The sequence below is a fragment of the Gopherus flavomarginatus genome, chromosome 9 (assembly GCF_025201925.1).
Source record: "Gopherus flavomarginatus isolate rGopFla2 chromosome 9, rGopFla2.mat.asm, whole genome shotgun sequence".
Taxonomy (NCBI): domain Eukaryota; kingdom Metazoa; phylum Chordata; order Testudines; family Testudinidae; genus Gopherus; species Gopherus flavomarginatus.
The window spans coordinates 36,271,560-36,293,168 of NC_066625.1; the positions used below are offsets into that span (position 1 = coordinate 36,271,560).

The 21,609-nt window shown below is 45.2% G+C and overlaps 1 protein-coding gene across 3 annotated transcripts in view; it reads left to right on the forward strand.

Moving 5' to 3' along the window:
* PIGQ (phosphatidylinositol glycan anchor biosynthesis class Q) overlaps nt 1-21,609 on the forward strand; it is a 50,986-nt gene that overhangs the window by 1,844 nt on the left and 27,533 nt on the right. The window contains exons 2-5 of one of the 3 annotated variants that reach the window (XM_050968226.1): nt 3,048-3,319; nt 8,147-8,847; nt 15,360-15,491; nt 17,552-17,672. In XM_050968226.1, the coding sequence (XP_050824183.1) occupies nt 8,174-8,847; nt 15,360-15,491; nt 17,552-17,672 (927 nt within the window). In that variant the 5' untranslated portion in view covers nt 3,048-3,319; nt 8,147-8,173. Of the gene's footprint in view, nt 1-3,047; nt 3,320-5,658; nt 5,970-8,146; nt 8,848-15,359; nt 15,492-17,551; nt 17,673-21,609 lie in introns of those variants that run through there. The other 2 variants (XM_050968224.1, XM_050968225.1) reach the window with 2 other exon arrangements.

Sequence of the window (21,609 nt, forward strand, 5' to 3'; positions counted from 1 at the left end):
CTGACTTTTTAGCGAGATAAAATGAGGGAGAGGCAGCCTCCAGCTGCTATGATAGTCCAGGCAGTACATTAAAGGGTGAGGGGGAGAGGAGCGCAGCCTCCCACTGCTATGATAGTCCAGAGAGTAAAGAATCTTTTCTTTAGACACAAAGGGGTAGGGGGGGCTGATGGTGCTCTGGCTCCAGCTGCTATGATGAGGACGGTTACCAAACATTTTGTACCAGCTGCCAGGATTGACAGGGAGTCATTCCCATTTTCACCCAGGCGCCCCTGGCCGACCTCACCGAGGCCAGCCAGGAGCACTCACGGGATGATGATGGTTTTCCACCATTTTGTACCGTCTGCCATCAGGAAAGGAAGGGGAGGGGATGCTGCTGTTCAGCGCTGCAGCATCGCATCTACCAGCAGCATGCAGTAGACATATGGTGACATTGAAAAATGGCAAGAATCGATTTTTTTTCCCTCTTTTTTCACAGGGGGGAGGCGGTAAATTGACGAGATATACCCTGAACCACCCCGGACAATGTTTTTGACCCTACAGGCATTGGGAGCTCAGCCAAGAATGCAAATGCTTTTCGGAGACTGTGGGGACTATGGGATAGCTGGAGTCCTCAGTCTCCCCTCCCTCCCTCCTTGAGCGTCCATTTGATTCTTTGGCTTTCTGTTACGCTTGTCACACGGCACTGTGTTGAATCCCTGCTGTGGCCTCTGTCTATCATAGCCTGGAGATTTTTTCAAATGCTTTGTCATTTTGTCTTCTGTAACGGAGCTCTGATAGAACAGATTTGTCTCCCCATACAGCGATCAGATCCAATACCTCCCGTACAGTCTATGCTGGAGCTCTTTTTGGATTTGGGACTGCATGGCCACCCGTGCTGATCAGACCTCCATGCTGGGCAAACAGGAAATGAAATTCAAAAGTTCGTGGGGCTTTTCCTGTCTACCTGGCCAGTGCATCCAAGTTCAGATTGCTTTCCAGAGCGGTCACAATGGTACACTGTGGGATACTGCCCGGAGGCCAATACCATCAATTTGCGGCCACAGTAACCCTAATCCAACATGGCAATACCGATTTCAGTGCTACTTTTCTCATCGGGGAGGAGTATAGAAACCAGTTTAAAGAGCCCTTTATATCGATATAAAGGGCCTCGTTGTGTGGACGGGTGCAGGGTTAAATCGGTTTAACTCTGCTAAATTCGGTTTAAACGTGTAGTATAGACTAGGCCTCAGTCTTGGCAGAGGCTGGGGAAAAGCTCTGGGAGCTTTATGCTAGGGTGGGCAAAGGAACTGCTCTGTTTTGGTGTTTTGCCTATTTTGTGTTTGAGTTAATAAACTGAGCCCTGCAGGAAGGGCCTGAAAGAGACTTAGGTGTGGCAGTGAGTATGTCCTGGGCTGGGGAGATAGGCAAACAGCCTACAAGCCTGTATCCAGGAAGCTGCTATTTTGGAGAGTTTGAGACTTTACAGATTTGGGCACTGGGAAGGCATGATGTTTATATTGGAATGCTTAAGATCATGTTGTGCCAGTAAATCACATTTCAATGTGAAGCTGGCATGACACAGTTTTGCCAGATCCTAGCATCAAAAGTAATGTTAGCCCCTCCCTTCTGGTTTTTGAGACCTCAGGGTGAAACTGAGTCACATTTTCAGACTTTTCTCTGCAAGCATCGTGGCTAGAAACTTTCTTTTTCTTTCTTTCTTTCTTTTTTTTTTTTTAAATAAAAGGTGAAGTTTGTATCAGTTTATAGATCATAAGGCCAGAAGGGACAACTGTGATTTCCTAGTTTAACCTCATAAAACAGGCCAGAGGACTTCCTTGAATTAATTCCTGTTTGAACTAAGGCAGATCTTTTTAAAAAACATCCAGTCTTGATTTAAAAATTGCCAGTGATGGAGAATCCACTGTGACCGTTAGTGGTTAATTATCCTTACCTAAAAATTTGCATTTTCTTTCTAGTCTGAATTTGTCTAGCTTCAGTGTCCAGTCATTGGATCTTGTTATACCTTTGTCTACAAGACTACAGTGTCAAATATTTTTTCTTCGTGAAGGAAATTAAGCTGTGATCAAGTCACCTCTTAACCTTCTCTGTGTTGAGCTCCATGAGTCTATAAGGCAGAGTCAGGAAATCACTTGTCTCTATGATACGGTCACACTGATGATGCAGTGTCCTCATGCTGTGAGAATGTCATGACACAACAGCAGGATGCTGAGGATCAATCTAATAAAAATGGGTGTGACCCCAGAAATGATCCCTGCAAGAAGGATTTACATGCTGTTAAAACATGTCCATGGCTGACAAAAAGATAGGACATTGCATCATGATGTGGTGACACACGGGCCAAAGTTGTGGAATACTGATCTCCAGGGGACAAAATTTTGAGTATGGTGATCACAGCACTCCCCAGGGCCAGCATTTCAGACACCCAATGAGAGACACTGGGGGAAAAAGTGCTGGTAAATTCTACCCATTTGCTCAGCACTTACAACACCCACAAAAGTAGCATATTTGATGCCCTGGTGTGCTGCTATGGAGAAGATATGCCCCGTGAGGCCAATTCTCACTATTTTATGGGTGGTGTTTCTTAAAGTCCCAGCTCCTGGGGGATGGTTTGTTATTGCATGAGAATGAGAATTTTGGGAGGAGGGGTGTAAAGGAAAGCTTCTAGCCCTTGCGATTGCAGAGAAAAGCCTGGAAACATGCCTCAAGTGTGGCCTAAAGGTTCAAAAGGCTGCAGCCAAATCAAGGACCCCAACTTATTATTTTAAAGCCAAGCTCTTGACTTCTGTGGCCTGGTTTATGGTCATTGGGGGTGAGTGATGCTGGTGTCATCAGACCCCTGGCACCTTCCCTTTGGCTGGGTGCCCACAGGCACCCCGGCCAGGGACAATGTATCTGTTGCGTATAGAGGGGCTTTGGGGGTGAAAGATGACCCTGGGGGCAAAAGTGAAGTGCACAGGTTGCCCGCTCCCCTTGCCAAGGCATCGTGAATGGGACAGAGTGGAAGCTGCTGACCCTATATTAACCACACACTCCCACCCCACTCACAGATCAGGCCCCTCCTTCTAGTCTGGGGAGCCGGGGTCGGGTACCGTATGCCTGAGGGGCTGGAAGGCTCCCCACCCGCCCCACTGTGAGAGGGGTGGAGCGCTCCAGGCAGCGGAATCTTAGAGCCACGGGCTTCCGGTGCCTGCCCGGGACGCATTGGGAACGGACGGCCCGGAGTGCTGCGAGCGGCAGACTGCGTCTCCTAGCAACTCGCTAGCAACACCCGGAAGTGGCTTGAATGTCACGAGGGTCCGACGCGCCGGCTGTTTGACGGGTAGGAGAGGGTCACTCCCTGCGGTGGGGGGCGGAGGAGGTAGTTTTTGGGGTGAAGGCGAGGCCTGCAGGGAGGGGGGCTCGGGTGGAGACTGGGAGGATGTCATGGTGACGAGGCTGCAAGGGAAGGAGCAGGAGGGGTCACACTGGGGGATCGTGGGAGGAGGCAGTAGGGGGTCACACTGGGGGAGTGTGAGAGGGAGGGGTCACGCTAGGGGATTGGGGGAAGTGGGGAGAGGTGGTGTGAGGCCAGGCAAAGGGTGGCCCTGTGTGATGTGAACTCTGGAGAGAGGTAGGGTGGGCTCACAGTGATGGTGGGGGCTGCAAGAGCAAATACAGTAACTCCTCGCTTAACGTTGTAGTTATGTTCCTGAGAAATGCAACTTTAAGTGAAACGATGTTAAACAAATCCAATTTTCCCATAAGATGTAATGTAAATATCGGGGGTTAGGTTCCAAGGACATTTTGGGGGGGCAGACAAAAGGCATTATATACTGTACGGTGGTTGGGAAGTGCCCCTGGATTACCCCACAGAGGCATAGCCTGCTGTAGGCAAGGACACTAGGAAGCACCTTCGCAGCAGCAGCGGCAGCTTCTCCGAGAAGAACAGGTGCCGACTTTGCCGGGAATTCTCCAGGTCCATCTCTTCCTGTCCCCGCTCCCCTCCAGGCCCACTTCTTTCTAGCCCCACTCCACCTCCTCTCTGGAGCACACCACATTCCCACTCCTCCCCTCACCCCCTAATCCTAAGCACCACCAACAGCTGTTTGGTGGCGCTTAGGACTTTCTGGGAGGGAGGGAGAGGGGCAGAGACACAGTGCTTCCCCTCTCATCCCCCTCCTTTCCAGCAGTTCCCTGCCGCCAAACAGCTGTTTGGGGTGGGGGGGAGACGAACAAGAGGAACTTGTGCAATGCTCCCTTGTAAAGTTGCTGCTCTTCCACAGAATTTTACAAGCAGTGGACAGAGCAGGCAGACAAACGACATTATAAGGGAGCATTGCACAACTTTAAACGAGCATGTTCCCTAATTGAACAGCGACGTAACTTTGAAACTGGGGTTGTTTAATCTGCAGAAGAGAGGAATGAGGGGGGATTTGGTAGCTGCTTTCAACGACCTGAAAGGGGGTTCCAAAGAGGATGGATCTAGACTGTTCTCAGTGGTACCAGATGACAGAACAAGGAGTAATGGTCTCAAGTTGCAGTGGGAGAGGTTTAGGTTGGATATTAGGAAAAACTTTTTCACTCAGAGAGTGGTGAGGCACTGGAATGGGTTACCTAGGGAGGTGGTGGAATCTCCTTCCTGAGAGGTTTTTAAGGTCAGGCTTTACAAAGCCCTGGCTGGGATGATTTACTTGGGAATTGGCCCTACTTTGAGCAGGGGGTTGGACCTCCTGAGGTCCCTTCCAACCCTGATATTCTATGATTCTATGAAACAACGTTAAGCGGGAGGACATTAAGTGAGGAGTTACTGTATATGGAGTATATTGGTTGGGGAGGGGTTATTGTAATCTGCTGTCCTCTGTTTCATTGCTCTGATGAAAGGCATGTCTCTCTCTCGGGTCCTTGCACTGTATCCTCCATTCCCTGGTGCTGGCAGCTCCCCTGTATGCTCTGGTTACCCAGATGGGATCAGAGACACTGAGCACCCAGAGTCAGGCTCCTTCACTAGGAAGTTTAGATTTGAAATTAGACGAAGGTTTCTAACCATCAGAGGAGTGAAGTTCTGGAACAGCCTTCCAAGGGGAGTAGTGGGGGCAAAAGACATATCTGGCTTCAAGACTAAGCTTGATAAATTTATGGAGGGGATAACCTAATTTTGGCAATCAATTGATCTTTGATTATTAGCAGATAAATATGCCCAATGGCTTGTGATGGGATGTTAAATGGGTTGGGATCTGAGTTACTACAGAGAATTCTTTCCCAGGTGTCTGGCTGGTGAGTCTTGCCCACATGCTCAGGGTTTAGCTGATCACCATATTTGAAGTCTGAAAGGAATTTTCCTCCAGGGCAGATTGACAGAGGCCCTGGAGGTTATGGTGACATTTGTAATATAATTCTTAGTTTTCAGATATAACCTATTGAAATGAACGAGGCAGTTTACACTGCAAGTCACTGGCAGAGTTGGAAATAAGCCCAGGTCTCATGAGTTTCCAGGTTGCTTCCCTGATTACCAGAATATGTTGCAGTAACTATTAACATGATGCAATTTATTTTCCTGCTGTAGAGATATTACATGTCCCCTTAAAAGTAGTATCTGAGCTCCCTCTGCTCGATTTTCCAACAGTTAACAAGCACACACATTCAGAGCTGTGTTGTTATTTATATTGATGCACAATCAAGGTAGTAAATAACTCCAGGTTAATTTTGGGGGGCAAGAGGAGAGAAATACAATCAATGTTTGGTAAATAGAGAAGGGAAAAATAGAAACATTTTACCTTCTTTCTTCTTAGCGGGGGTTATAAAAAGTTGAGAACAAAATGAATGCTAAAGCTACATGGAACAGCAATCTCTTTCTAAAATGATGGTTGAATTGGCACGGACTCTGTGGAGGGAGAGTAGCAGAAGACACTGGAAATTCTCTTGCTATGATAGCACTTTTAAAACTGCTGACACTACCTGGAAAATTTAAAAATAAAAATTCAGCTTTAAAGGTACTGTATCCTCCATTCCCTGATGCTGGCAGCTTCCCTGTATGCTCTGGCTACCCAGATGGGATCAGAGACACTGAGCACCCAGAGTCAGGCTCCTTCACTAGGAAGTTTAGATTTGAAATTAGACGAAGGTTTCTAAACATTAGAGGAGTGAAGTTCTGGAACAGCCTTCCAAGGGGAGTAGTGGGGGCAAAAGACATATCAAGACTAAGCTTGATTTATTTATTTATTTTATAAAATTTATGAATTTATAAATAAATAAATTAAAACTTTAAAAGGTACTTTAAAGGCAGGATAAGTGTCACCATTTGAAGAAAAAATATATTTATATCCCTACCTATTCCATGTTACTAAAAATATCTTAGACTGTTAAAACAGAAACATCTACAATCTCATTCACCTTTCACTAATAATTATTTGAGGTTCTTCTAAGATCCCACTTCCTCAAAGGCTCCACATAGAAGAAATTATCCCTCTGGTCCAGGAGGGAAGGATGTAACTCTCTCTGTGGCCTGTGAATGCTGCTCTTGCAGTCAGCCCGAGGGGACTGTCAGACAGCAAGGCAAGGAGCTCACTCCCTTCAGGAGCTAAGGGAACTGTCTGCTCTTAGCAACATTAAGAGTTCTGCACCAATGTTTCTACACTAAAAATCCCCAGAAACGCACACATGCACCCTCTTCAATGCAGGTATTGAGGTGGCCTCAGCTGTTGTGAAATGACGGGGAAAATTCAGACCTGGGAGATATTTGCCTTTGATTGCAGCAGTTGTGGTGCTTGCCCCACTGCCAGCACATGCCAAGAAAACTTCATCTTTCTGCCTCAAGGGGCTGAAAGGAATTCATCCATGAGCAGTCAATTCCTACCATTGCATTTGGCAGGCTGGGGGTTATGTGACTTGTCAAGTGACTTGACTTAATTGTTCCCCACCGCCCTCCTCATCACAGACAAGTGTATCTTTTCATAGCAAATTGCCAGGTGCATAGATTCAGTAGATCAGTTAAACTTTATTAAATAGAGAGAAAAACACACACACCAGGGACTGTGTACTCTCAACATGTTATAAATATACTGTGTATTTCTCTTTCCAATTGACTGCTTCCATCACAAAGATGCCAGCCTGAGGGATTCATGGAGTTTTCACATCCCTAGCACAGCACTGAAGGACAGAAAAGGACAACAGTCACCGAATGCTGATTATTCTGAGGAAGCACCCTCCTTAATGCAATTATATTTCTATTAGATGCTTCAGCATTAAGTAAAGAGACATTGTCAGCTAGTTCAAGGCTCAAAATGTATTTATTTATTGTTAAGGTGATTTATAAAACCACAGAAATGTGTTCTCCCTGAATTGGGCGGGGGGGGGGGAAAACTGCTTTAGATTGCATGGTGGTCAAGGACTGCTGGCAAAACAGGGATAAGAAGTGAATATAATATTTGACCTTCTTTAGGACCTTCTATCAAAGGAATTAAATCAGACTTTAATCAGTAAAGCCTTCCAATCCTCTTGTGAAGTAGATCAACAGTTATCATTTTACAGGTGGAGAAGCTGGGACACAGAGAAATTAAGTGACATGACCGAGATTACACAGTGAATAGGTGGCAGAGCATGTCTCCTGCTGCAATGATATAAGTGAGGATATAAGTCCTCTTGTTTCAGGGCATAGGTCAGCTTCTAATTGAAGGAGTTAGGGAGAAACATTACCCTATAGGAAAGGTTATTATACAACTATCCATTTTAAAGTTACTGCTCCTTTCTCTGGGCCATGTACTGTTGGCTGCTGTCAGAGACAAGATACTGGACTAGGTGGACCCTTGGTTGGAGCCTGTCCAGCGATTTGCATGGATTTTAGTGCAGGGTTATGAGAGATGATTCCAACACTTGCAAAATACCCTTGTGTTGGAAGCTCCACTACAAGGTCATTTGAAGAGCTTGTGTTTATCAGAAATGTGCCAAGTCCCTCTTTCACCTATGATTTTAAATGCCACTTCGTTAATAGCACCAAAGTCAGCTTCTTAATCTAAGATGCAGAGGCAGTTCTCAGCTCACTCTTGAATTTGGTGTTTTGGAACTTTACTTGATCTCCTCAGCAATGGCTTTCATTAAGCTCAGTTATTTTTTTTTTCAGTTTGTGCCTTTACCCACAGTCTCTAAGTTTTATTTTTGTATTTATTGGCAGGTATTACGTTCTTCCAGGATTGCAGTCATGGTTCTTAAGGTCTTCTTCCCCTCTTGCTGTGCCACAGCAGAAAGTGGCCTTTTGATTGGCCGTTGGATCCCAGAACAGAACTCTGCTGTTGTCCTCGCTGTGGTCCACTTCCCGTTTATTCCTGGCCAGGTGAAGCAATATCTCTCTGAAGTCCAGCGGGTGACTCAGGTCAATATGTGTGTGCTGGGCTCATGGAGTAACAGCAAACAGGAGAAGGAAGAGGTCCTGGACAAGTTCCTGGAAGATCTCAGCACAATCTTTTCCCATGAGCCCTGGATACAGCTCAGCAAAGAGGGAGACAGCAAGTTTTGGAGCTGCTGTATCTTTCAGAAATACCCCAGCAGCCCCAAGGAACATGAATTCATCTTAGTATATTATGACCAGCGCAAAGTGATGCTTTCACAGCTGCATCCCACCGACAGCCTGACCACATCTGCTGACCATAAGGGAAATGATGCCTCAAAACTAGGTGCTGTGTTTGACACCGTTGCAAAGAGCAAGGTTCTATTCATGACAGACAGATATGATGATGGGCCTATCAAACTGACTCACTGGCAGTCAGAAGGAGTGGAAGCCAGTATTATCGTGGAACTGATGAAGCAGGCTTCTGTGCCTGTGTGTGTGCTGCTGACATTCCTGCTTTCACTTGTCTCCAGTGTTTGTAAAAGCAGGTATGTGATGCAAGATGGGGCAGCTTGTGTGCTACATTGAAACGTAGTCCAACCCAAGACTATCAGTAGGGCACAAGTTTCCTGCTCAATCCCAGCAAACAATGTGCATTGTGTTAAAATATCTCAGCCTAGGTGGGGATGAGACAGTCTGAGTGGCCATCAGGGACTGGTTAGCCAACTCGCAGTCAATTTCCCCACAATGAGTAAAGACCATACTATATCTCTCTCAAACAGCAATTCCAACCCTGAGGAGCTGCTACTGATAGTAGCCCTATCCTATTTAAGTGGGAGGGCAGGGACCTGCTGTCTGTGATAGTCTCCCTAACACCCATGGGCCATCCCAGTACAAGTTAATGCTGAATGAACGATTAGCCTGTGTTGGGTTCCAGGGCATAGCAGCTGGCAGGGAATCCCCTGACTGAAATCTTCTGTTGGAGCCACATTTACATGGAGCTTGAGGGTAGTGGGGGTGGGATTTGAGCTGATACTGATGCAAGGTACAATGTTGCCATATAGATAGTAACAGTTCCCTCATACTCCAGGAGGTTTCTGGGGGAGCTGTGAGGTTTTGCAAGCTGAATTTCTTCCCATTTTCTCTGGGGGAAAACCCTCTGCCTCAGCTTCATGAGCTGAACCATGGGTTCTTCCAGCCACTGCTTGAATGACAGGATGATGCAAAGAGAGCTAACAGTTTGGTGTTTCACCCCAGTAGCTCTGTAGCCAGGATACCCTAATCTCTGTTTGCTGTGAAGTGCCTCTGTAGCTGAGGAACACTGAAGTGTTGGCAAACTGGGCATCTGATTCCAACTTTTGACATCAAATGGCACTGCTGCAGCCCTGGGACTGGATAGCAGGAGGTTAATAGGAGCACACTGGATCAAATACATCCTTGCTGGAACTTTGTTAACTTTGCTTACCTCGTGTACTGAAATGGAGTTTCACCAGGATGAATATGATGCCTCCAGTGTAACATCCTGCAAGTGCTGGCACCAAAGGGGAAATCTGAACAGACCTGAAGGAAAAAAGCTCTTGAATATAAAGCTTAGTACCACAGCTGGGAAAGCCGTCTAATGAGATTGTGTTGTGTTGCCAAAAAGGGGATTGGTTTTCAGTGTTCAAGCTGGAAGAGGACAGTTTGATTAATCAGATTTGGATAACAGCTACTAAAGCATTCATGGACAAATCTTTTCAAGTATAGCCTCAAGCTATGGGGAATGGAATCTTTTAACAGGTTTCCAATTGTGTAATACTGTCATGAAAAATCACAGTGAACCATTTCATACGGAATGGTTTGTTGGATTTTTCTACTTGATCTGTAAAGCTGAAACTGTTATAATTTTTTCTAATTATCTGTTAAACTCATTTTAGGGTCAAACTCAGACTTGGTGTAAGTAGATGGAACTCCATTGGAATTTCACTATTGTAATGGGTCTGAATTCAGCCCCTTGATTATACTCATGGAATCATTATTTAGTTGGGTAGAGCACTGAACTGGGAATCGTGTTCCAAGTTCTTTTTCCAGCTCTCCCAACGATTCACTGTGTGGCCCTGTGTAGCGGGGTGGTCACCTGCTCCTGCCTTAAAAGGATTAAAACTGCCCGGAAAGAGGGCTGTGGCAGGGAAGGAAAAGCTAGGCTGATTAGGGGAAGCAGCCACAGCTGGCCCTATAAGAGGGCTGAGGGCAAGAGGCTCTCTAGTTTTGAGAGGGGGGGACCTGGCTGCAGGGAGCTGAGAGAAGGTACCTGGAGTGGAGCAGGGCTGGGGGAAGGCCAAGGGTGCTGTGGAGCTCCAGCCTGGAAACCCCCCAGGCTGCGGCCTAGTGGAAGGCCAATTAGGTACTGGGGTTGCAAGGGGCAGCTCATGGGTAGGCAGAGGCAGCAGGTCCAACTCCCCCCTACCTATGATGAGTGGCTTTTACACTGCAGTCCGCCCCAGTGTGTGGGGGCTAGATGGTGACTGGCAGTAGCCCACGACTGAGGCAAGGTGGGGATAGATGGTTGGGGGTTCCCTTGGGTGGGGAGACCCTGAGACTGTCGAGTTATTGCCAGGGGGCAGCTCACCAAAGACAAGGGGCACTGGGTCCTGGAAGGGACATGTGGGGCCAGCAGCAGCGGGACACCGGCCTTCAGAAGACCGCTCCAGAGGCTGGAAATGCTAATTCCATGAGAGACCAGCAGGAGGCACCGCAGGGGTGAGTCCCACCCCGTGACACCCTAGAAAAGTCACTTTGTATTTCTCTGCCTCAGTTTCATTCAGGGCCACCCAGAGGATTCAGAGGCCTGGGGCAAAGCCATTTCGGGGGGGCCCTTCCATAACAAAAAGTTGCAATACTACAGAATGCTATATTCTCGTGGGGGCCCCTGCAGCTAGATCTCCCACCCCTGTGCAGCTAGTGGCCTGTGTTCCCCAGTGCCATGCTGGAGCCTCTACGTTTATTTGACAAATAAAATTTGCAGAATTTTAAAATATTGTGTGCAGATTTTAAAAAAATTTTGGCGCACAATGCCCTCAGGAGTAATACCATTTAATCTCACCAGGCATCTCATTGCTTAAGGCTCCTTTGTGTCAGCCTACTTGGTGCAAGGGTCATAGGGCAGTTGTAAGGCTTCTCTCCTTCCTTCCCCCCCGTCCCCGGAATACTTCCAGTCCTGGGCAGGGGGCATCTATATATGGAGTAGAACTGGCTCCACCAGGTCTGTGCTGCCTCCAGTCACTGAGGGCATTCCAGGGTTTGGAGCAGGGGTAGGCCAGAGGAGGGAGGACCTGCAGCCTGGTGATTCTGCATCTCTGCGAAGCCTCCTAAGAGCCATTGAAGTCTGCCCCTCCAGCCCTTGCAGAGAGGAAGGTGGTGGTCGTTCAGATTTTGTACAATTTGACTTCAGAGAAGCTGGATATGGAAATGGCTTTTGGCAGTCACTATTGTCCCTGGGGTAATTCCTTTTGATAATCCCTGTGGTGATAGAATTGTATTTGGTGAAGACATATGCGGTGTCCTCTCTGCCTGAGCTGCTGCAAGTGTCCCTCACTGAGGTTGAAAGATGCTTGGGGAGCTTCAGTCTGCACTTTACATATTGGATGCTAGTTCCTCCCAGGCTATTAAAATCAAACCATGAGGTGATGAGTCTGTTATTGAAGGTGTTGGTTTTGACCTATAAAGGTCAAATGATTTGGGTCCTGGCTACTTTAAATACTGCAGCTAAGGGTACCTTAGTTACAGTCTTGTACCATAGTAGATGAGATCACCTGGGTGCTTGAGCTAACAGTTCTCTGGTTTAATGAGAAGGGGCTTCTGGCAGGGTGATTTCAGTGAAGTGACCTCAGTTCTGGAACTCACTTCCTCATCTTGTGCTGACAGAGACCAAGTTTGATGCTTTTTGGGGCACGCTGCAAGGCTTATCTGTCTTCCCAAGCTTTTGTGCAGTGAGTGGGTTAGAAGGGGTTATTAATCTTGACAGGCTGGAGGATTTGATTACTGAAATCCACACAAACTCAGGGCTTTTTGTATGTTTCTTTTCAAAACTATACCTGCACATGCAGATAGGATGGCACAGGTAAAAATCTCATAAATGAGATTTCCCTGGCAACAACATAGGCTGCATACAGTGATTCAATGATTCAGACTTACAAAATGCCCACACATTCTGTAGCAGGTACATTGATCTGAAACATAGACATCTCTTCAGCACCACCCTGTGCCTAGCTGTGGTAATTGCAGCTTAATTTTTAGGGTTTATGTGCAGAACTTCCATTAACACTGAAAGGTCTCGAGTGCATTGTTAAGACCGTTAGAATAATTTAATATTGCGGCAGTAAACGCCCCGTGTTCCTCTTTTTAAAAATAAACTGCTTAATGGCTTCCTATTGATACTATCTGATCCTCAGAGTCCTCACCCAGTAGGGAAGCTTTGTTCCTGGAATTGTAGCACAGAGTAGCAACCAAGAGGTTCTAGTTAATGGAGCTTTCACATTTCTATGCAATCTAGATTCAAATATATTGCTTTTCATCTGCGTTATCCATCCATAGTCTTGAAACAAATTGTCTGAACTGGAAAATCAAGACTCTCTGTGCAAAGTAGGTTAAATTACTCGCATTTGGAAACACCTCCGATATCCACTTTTATTGCTCAGAACTTTTCCATTTAAACAATGTAATGATATAAAAGCCAGTCATTCTGCAACATATTAGAATTTTCTTATACATGTATCAGAAACCAGTCTGCATCCTATAAGGGTGAAAAACAAACAGAAGCATTTGTGCCAACTTGCCTTACATTGCAGCAGTAACGTAAAATCCTGGAAGTATTTTTGGTTTCTTGCTTGGATATTATTACAAATGGAAATTTCCATAGCTGATCCTACAATCGCTTTATTGGTCTCTTTCTCTATGTGTCTGGATTAGATATATTTTCAGGATTACTGCTTTTTCTTTTTCATTTCTTTTGACTGGGAGTGAAGAGTGGAGGTTAGGTTTGATGAAGTTTAGTACTAAGAAAAGAGAGAATCGGACATAATACAGACAGGCATTGCACAGACTTCCCCAAAACAACATTTTAAGCATCCTCTGTTATTCCAGTCCTGGGCTTCCCTTGAACAATGTCTGCAGAATATAGTGGTTCTATAATTTGGACAAACAATCGGCCTCATGGCTGAGGGGTGAAAACATGTCCTATCACCTCTCTCTTTGCTGCTGCATTGGGTCCAGGATTAGATGTGACATTGATCTCTCACAAAGTTCAGTTGTGACAGTGTCTCATAACAAAGGTCCATGGAGATGTCAAAGACATTGGAGAACCAATCTAGTTTCAAAATGGCTTGTTTCTCACATTTCTTACCAGTGTTCAAAGTAAGGGGTGGAGCAAGGGAGATTTCCAACTCCCAAATCAGTTACCTCCTGGGAGGAGCTTGCAGATGTTGACTGGAACAGTAGGTTCTTAAATTTTGGCCTTCTGTGGACAATCTTACTGGGAAGGGGAAGAAGATCTCTCCCTTTCTCCTGCATTTGTAGCAGGATTCTTTGCCCCAGCAAATGTTCTGTAGGACTTAATTTGTGAACCATTGGGTTAGAACATGATCAGAAAAGAAAACTCATCTCCACTTGTGCCTCATTGCATCTGTGAAGCCAGGTCTGTGAGATCAGTGGCCAGTGTAATAACCTACTGTGCTTTTCCTCCTCCACCTGTTCTTTCCTCTGTCACTTTGGATGTTACACCCTGATAGGCCAGTTGAACAGCAGTGCATTAATTTGGCTGTGAGATGGATGGCTGTACTGAAGAGCAGAATTATTCAGAGGCCCTGAATTGAGGAGAATGATTCAGAGTACATTGCATGGGATTCAAAGCCAGTGCATCTAACATTGGAACTGGGGGGGAGCCTGAGCCCTCCAGGGCTCTGGGTTTAAAACTGACAAACCCGCTGTAAAGTGCAACTGAAAAGGCTCAGAGGTGCACCTTCACTGAATCCTGCAAAGTTCTCAGCCAGCCACCCAGTTACTGTTTGTGGGTTGGATTACTCTCCTTGTGGTTGGATAGCTAGAATGATGTATGAATTGCAACACAAGGCACAGTTAGTATGTTATGCTGTCCGCTTTTAAACACATGCTCCTGCTACCAGACTCTAGGCTAAACTCAACCAACTGTAGTTTGGAAAAAGCAGGTGCAAGCCCCATGGAAATCCAGATCTAGCAGTGATGTAAATTCAAGAGCAAAGTAGGGTAACTTGCACAGATTTAGCATTCAGTGGGGGTGCAGACTGAGAGAAGCTTACATGAACATACCAAGGAACTGGAAGGGGTGGATGATGTTCTTGAAAAGACGATTAATAGGTGGACATAGAGAAAGAAGCTCACTTACCCTTAATGTAATGTATACTGCAGCCTCCCCAGTACTCCCAAGGCCAAACTAAGCTCTGATGGAAATGGGTGCAACTCCTATTGACTTCAGTAAAGAACTGACCCCTGCTTGGTAATTTTTCCTGCTTAGCCATGCTACAGGCAAGATAACTAAGGCTGGGATTTTCAAAGGTACCCAATTTTCAGTGAAATTCAATAAGGGTTGGGTGTGAATAATCCCAACTTAAAAAGGTAGTTAATGCAGAAAGGCCATATTGTACCATTGCTCACTATGCAAACCACCCATTAGTGGGAGATCTGCTGTGAACTGAGGGTAGCATGCAGTCCTACACATACACCCTGACCCATAATGAAAAAATGGAATTCAGCCCCCTCTGGAGAATGAATTTGACACAAGGGAAGCTGGTAGACTGGCATCTTTATGGGAGGCAGAGTTAAGGTAATTTGAGTGTCAAGTTTTGAAGGGAATTGCTTAGTTTTCTAATGGTAGAAGGTTTTTAAATCTCTAATTTTTTAAAAATTATTCTGCACCCAAACCACTTATGTGTGTGCACAACCTTAAACTGACCTGAAGTAATTGTTTGGTGTGGGAATTTGTAGAAGCGTCATACCACCTGTTTTACTGGCAAAAGTATCAGAGAGGATTCCCCTTGTGTTTCTGCAGAGTGCTGAAGTTTTGGCCTTTGTCTTTCATCTGGAGTAAACTCTCAACTTGTGAACAGTTGGGGCACCGACTGGAGCACCTCCAGATCATCAGCAGCAACAGGAAGGCTCAGAATCAGACCCAGCTAATGAGGTATGCTGTGTGTGTGTTCTGACAGCCCACTGAGTGACACCTGTGACCAGCTGGAGCCTTCATCAGCAGTGTACCAACCCATTTCTTCTCTAGCTTTGAAGAAATTCAGCCTCCTCTGGCTCTGATATAGCTGATACTGAGGTTGCCACCCAGTTGTTTTCCTACACTGAATGGTCAGCTTGTTTTTTATTGGTGAAGCATCTTGTTTTGTAGCAGTAATATGATTTTACAGGAATATGTGGGGGTGGCTTTACTTTTTTGTGGAGTTGCAGCATGAGAGAGACTTTTACTCTCCCATCAGTCTCTTCCTCTCCCCTTCCCTTTCCCCCCGCTCCACAACACATACTTGAGCCTGCAGAACATCTCTGCTATGCTAAGAAACATTTAAGTTCCGTCCAGAAACTTAGTGTCACCGAAGCTAGCCTGGGAAACAGGACAGGGATGCACTGGCCGAGCTGCATAGGGAAAACTTGCTCTGCAGTTCTGTAGAGCATAGGGTCTCAACCTTTTTCTTTCTGAGCCTCCTCCCCATGCCCCATCCCCGCCCTGCTCCAACATGGTATTAAAACTCCGTGGCCCACCTGTGCCACAACAGCTGTTTTTCTGCATACAAAAGCCAGAGCCAGCATTAGGGGGTAGCAAGCTGGGCAGTTGTCTGGGGCCCCATGCCACAGGGGCCCCTGCAAAGCTATGTTGCTCAGGCTTCAGCCCTGGGTGGCAGGGCTCAGGGCCCAGCCCCATGCAGTGAGGCTTCAGCTTTCTACCCTGGGCCTCAGTGAGTCTAATGCTGGTCCTGCTTGAAGGCCCCCATGAAACCTGCTCACGGCCTCCCTGAGGGCCCTGGGCCCCTGGGTGAAAACCACTACTGTAGAGCCTTTGCTTTTACAGGCATTGAATTAATCAGATGGGATATAAAATCAAGGTTCCATGGCACTTGCCGTAAGAGTATCAATCCCCACCCCCTTATCCCAGTGTTCTGGAAGATCCATCCTCCGGTAACTGAAGGCAAGGAGTGGCAGTAAACATCGAAGTAACAGAAAAACCAAGGAAACACAAAACCCCACTGTGAGTAGAAGAGGGAGAGGCAAAGATCAGAGATGGATATAGACTCCTTAAGGCCATCACTGTGCAAATCTTACTCTATGTGGTGCTCAGATACTATAGTCATTGACTCCAAGGGAATACTTAAAATACACTAATAAATTTTAAGGCCAGAAGTAATACTATGATTATTTAGTCTGATTTTGTGTGTAACACAAGCCATAGAATTTCGTCCAGAAACTCTTGCAGTGAGGGGGGAGTTAGTCTACCCTACAGTGTAAGTAAACATTATTTAGCCCAATGACTAGTGCTTGAACTAGTGCTTGAACTGAAGCATATCTTTTAGGAAGGCCTCTGATTGCAAATTAAATACTCCAAGTGATGGTGAATTTATCTGAGTAGCTGAATCCCACTTGAGTGCTTACCTAACATTCCTCTTGGAATTTCAATCCAGCTATTCAGTCCTCCTGCGAAAACCTGTTGCGTAGTGTTCTGGCTTAGCATGGATGCTGTGTTTGACCCTAGAGACAGTAGTATATTAGTGGTAGGAAAGCAGTCCCTATTCTGTGTATACCAGGGGTGGCCAAACTCACTGACCCTCCAAGCCGTATACAACAGTCTTCAGAAGTTCAAGAGCTGGCACACACGAGCCAGGCCTCAGGGCTTCAGCCCCATTCCTGCTGAAGCCCCAAGCCCTGGCAGGTGTATCCCGGAAGGCTGAAGCCCTGAGACCCTCCTCCCCACTGGACAGAAGCTCCTATCCAACCATCCCCTGCAAAGCAGAGGTCCCGAGTTTCCCTGCCCCTAGTCTGGTAGGTGGAGAGGGCTTGCACTTTAATGGTAAAAGAGGCTCACGAGCCACAGTTTGGGCACTCCTGGTGTATATCTTCAGTAAAGAGTCTTGATGGCCTTCAGAAATGAAAAGCGCTATGTAAATGAATCTGGTGATGATTGTTATCCAAACATGAAACAGCCTTCTTCCTGTGCTCTAATTTTGTTCTTCTTTCTCCTGAATGCAGGAAAGCCAACATCTTTGTTTCTCTCCTCATTGACATGGCTCTGGGAATACTGCTAATGTCCTGGCTCTACAGAGAGAATCAGATTGGTCAGCTTGCTGACACTCTCATCCCAGTGGCTGATGTAAGTCTGCCTGAAATCGTTTGTACTTAATCTCTTCTGTAGAAAGTGAAGAGCAGTTCATGCTTGTGGTAATTGTAGAGAGGACTTCATGCAGAGAAGAAAAGCATTGACTGAAGTCACAAAAATGAGGTCTCCTCAAAAGCGATTAAATCTTCAAACCAAACCTGTTGAGACTAATCAAATGTAACATTGCTCTCCTCTGAGTATCCAATGAATACAAATTAGATGTTTTCTGGAGGGCACTTCCTGCTCACAAGGTAACAATTACATCATGAGCACAGTAAATAACTCTAAGGACTGAAGAATGGAGTGCTTATCTGCCCAGGACACTTTTATTACGGAATTAACAGGAAGTGCCCTCAAGCTGTTGTTCTAGTGGGGTATCTGGGAGGGGGGAAAAGTTAGTCCAATTAGGTCTCAGAAATCATTAAACTTGGAAAAAAACATGAGAAGCTGAGGCAGCTAAGTTTGGTGAGAGCATGTTGGTGGTGAGTTCTGAGGGCAGTAGTTAGTCAGGGTAGGTAACACTGAAATTCTCTCTCAAGTGTTCTAATGATAGATTGGGGAATTCACCTTCTCCTGTGCCATTCTCCAACCTCAGGCCCTAAATGGCCAGTATAAATTACCTAAGAACGAGCATGACACATAGCATCCTGTTTTTCTGGCGCTAGGGACTTATCTACAAGGATAATTAGTGCATAGCAGGGCTAGTGCACTGTATGTTCACACCCCAGCTTGCTGTGCACTAACTAGCCATGTAGACAAGCCCCTAATTTCTTATATTTTGAATGTGTAATTTGAACATACATACAAGCTTCGCTCCAATTTAATTTAATTTTTTTATTTTTTGTGTGTGTGTGTGTGTGTGTGTGTGGTGTGTATGTGTTGTCCTGGGAACATACTGTGTTTGTGTGTAAATTATTATCTAAGTAGAATTTACCTTTAACAGGTAAAGGACCATTTTGTCATTCAGTAGAGCTGCAAAAAAACATAAAATGTATGCATCTCATAGACTTTAAGGTCAGAAGGGACCATTATGATCATCTAGTCTGACCTCCTGCACAATGCAGGCCACAGAATCTCACCCACTCACTCCTGTATCAGATCTGTGTCTGAGCCACTGAAGTCCTCAAATCATGGTTTGAAGACTTCAAGGTGCAGAGACTCTTCCAGCAAGTGATCCATGCTCCATGCTGCAGAGGAAGGCGAAAAACCCTCAGAGCCTCTGCCAATCTGCTCTGGAGGAAAATTCCTTTCAGACTTCAAATATGGTGATCAGCTAAACCCTGAGCATGTGAACAAGACTCACCAGCCAGACACTCAGGAAAGAATTCTCTGTAGTAACTCAGATCCCATCCCATCTAACATCCCATCACAGACCATTGGGCATATTTACCGCTAGTAGTCAAAGACGAATTAATTGCCAAAATTAGGCTATTCCATTATACCATCCCTTCCATAAACTTATTAAGCTTAGTCTTGAAGCCAGATATGTCTTTTGCCCCCTCTACTCTCCTTGGAAGGCTGTTCCAGAGCTTCACTCCTCTGATGGTTAGAAACCTTCATCTAATTTCAAGTCTAAACTTTCTGATAGCCAGTTTATATCCATTAGTTCTTGTGTCCACATTGGTACTGAGCTTAAATAATTCCTCTCCCTCCCTGGTATTTATTCCTCTGATATATTTATAGAGAGCAATCGTATCTCCCCTCAGCCTTCTTTTGGTTAGGCTAAACAAGCCAAGCGCTCTGAGTCTCCTTTCATAAGACAGGTTTTCCATTCCTCGGATCATCCTAGTAGCCCTTCTCTGTACCTGTTCCAGTTTGAATTCATCCTTCTTAAACATGGGAGACCAGAACTGCACTCAGTATTCCAGATGAGGTCTCACCAGTGCTTTGTATAACGATACTAACACCTCCTTATTTCCACTGGAAATACCTCTCCTGATGCATCCCAAGACCTTATTAGCTTTTTCACGGCCATATCACATTGACGGCTCATAGTCATCCTGTGATCAATCAATACTCCGAGGTATTTCTCCTCCTCTGTCACTTCCAACTGGTGTGTCCCCAGCTTATAACAATAGTTCTTGTTATTAATCCCTAAATGCATGACTTTGCACTTTTTACTATTAAATTTCATCCTATTACTATTACTCCAGTTTACAAGGTCATCCAGATCTTCCTGTATCATATCCCTGTCCTTCTCTGTATTGGCAATACCTCCCAGCTCTGTGTCATCCGCAAACGTTATTAGAACATTCCCACTTCTTGTGCCAAGGTCAGTAATAAAAAGATTAAATAAGATTGGTCCCAAAACCGATCCCTGAGGAACTCCACCAGTAACCAGCCTGACAATTTACCTTTCAGTACGACCCATTGTAGTCTCCCCTTTAGCCAGGTCCTTATCCACCTTTCAATTTTCATATTGATCCCCATCTTTTCCAATTTAGCTAATAATTCCCCATGTGGAACCGTATCAAATGCCTTACTGAAATTGAGGTAAATTAGATCCATTGCAATTCCTGTGTTTAAAAAAATCTGTTACTTTCTCAAAGGAGAAGATCAGGTTGGTTTGGCATGATCTACCTTTTGTAAAACCATGTTGTATTTTGTCCCAATTACCATTGACCTCAATGTCCTTGACTACTTTTTCCTTCAAAAGTTTTTCCAAGACCTTGCATACTACAGATGTCAAACTGACAGGCCTGTAGTTGCCCGGATCACTTTTTTTTTCCCCTTTCTTAAAGATAGGAACTGTGTTAGCAATTCTCCAGTCATTTGGTACAACCCCTGAGTTTACAGATTCATTAAAAATTCTTGCTAATGGGCTTGCAATTTCATGTGCCAGTTCCTTATCTGATTTCGTCCCATTAAGCTGTTCGAGTTTGGCTTCTACCTCAGATGTGGTAATATCTACCTCCATATCCTTATTCCTATTTGTCATCCTACCATTATCCCTAAGCTCCTCACTAGCCTTAAAAGGCTGAGGCAAAGTATTTGTTTAGATATTGAGCCATGTCTAGATTATCCTTAATCTCCACTCCATCCTTAGTGTTTAGCGGTCCCTCTTCTTCTTCTTTATTTTCTTATTTATATGGCTATAGAACTTTTTACTATTGGTTTTAATCCCCTTTGCAAGGTCCAAGTCTACTTGGCTTTTGGCCTTTCTAACTTTATCCCTACATGTTCTGACCTCAATAAGGTAGCTTTCCTTGCTGATCACTCCCATCTTCCATTCCTTGTAAGCTTTCTGCTTTTTCTTAATCACATCTCTGAGATGCTTGGTCATCCAGCTTGGTCTACAACTCCTACCTATGAATTTTTCCCCCTGTCTTGGGTTGCATGCTTCTGATAGTTTATGCAACTTTGACTTGAAGTAATTCCAGGCTTCCTCCACCGTTAGTTTCCCCAAGTTCTTCAGTCCAATCCACTTCCCTAACTAATTGCCTTAATTCTTTAAAGTTAGCCCTTTTGAAATCAAAAACCCTAGTCACAGATCTATTTTTGTTTATCCTTCCATTTAGTTTAAACTGAATTAGCTCATGATCGCTCAAACCAAGGTTGTCCCCTACAACCATTTCTTCTATGAGGTCCTCAGTACTCACCAAAACCAAATCTAAAATGGCATCCCCTCTTGTTGGTTCAGCAACTACTCGGTGAAGGAATCCATCAGCTATCGCATCTAGAAAAATTTGAGCCCTATTATTATTACGAGCACTTGTCCTCCAGTCTATATCTGAAAAGTTAAAGTCTCCCATGATCACACAATTCCCATTAGTGTTTACTTCATTAAAAACATTAAAGAGGTCCATATCCAAATCAGATCCCGACAGTCTGTAGCACACCCCAACCACTATCTCAAGAGAGGCTCTAATAGCTTTCTTCCCCAATGTGATTTTTGTCCAGACAGACTCTGTCTTATCCATTCCATCCCTTC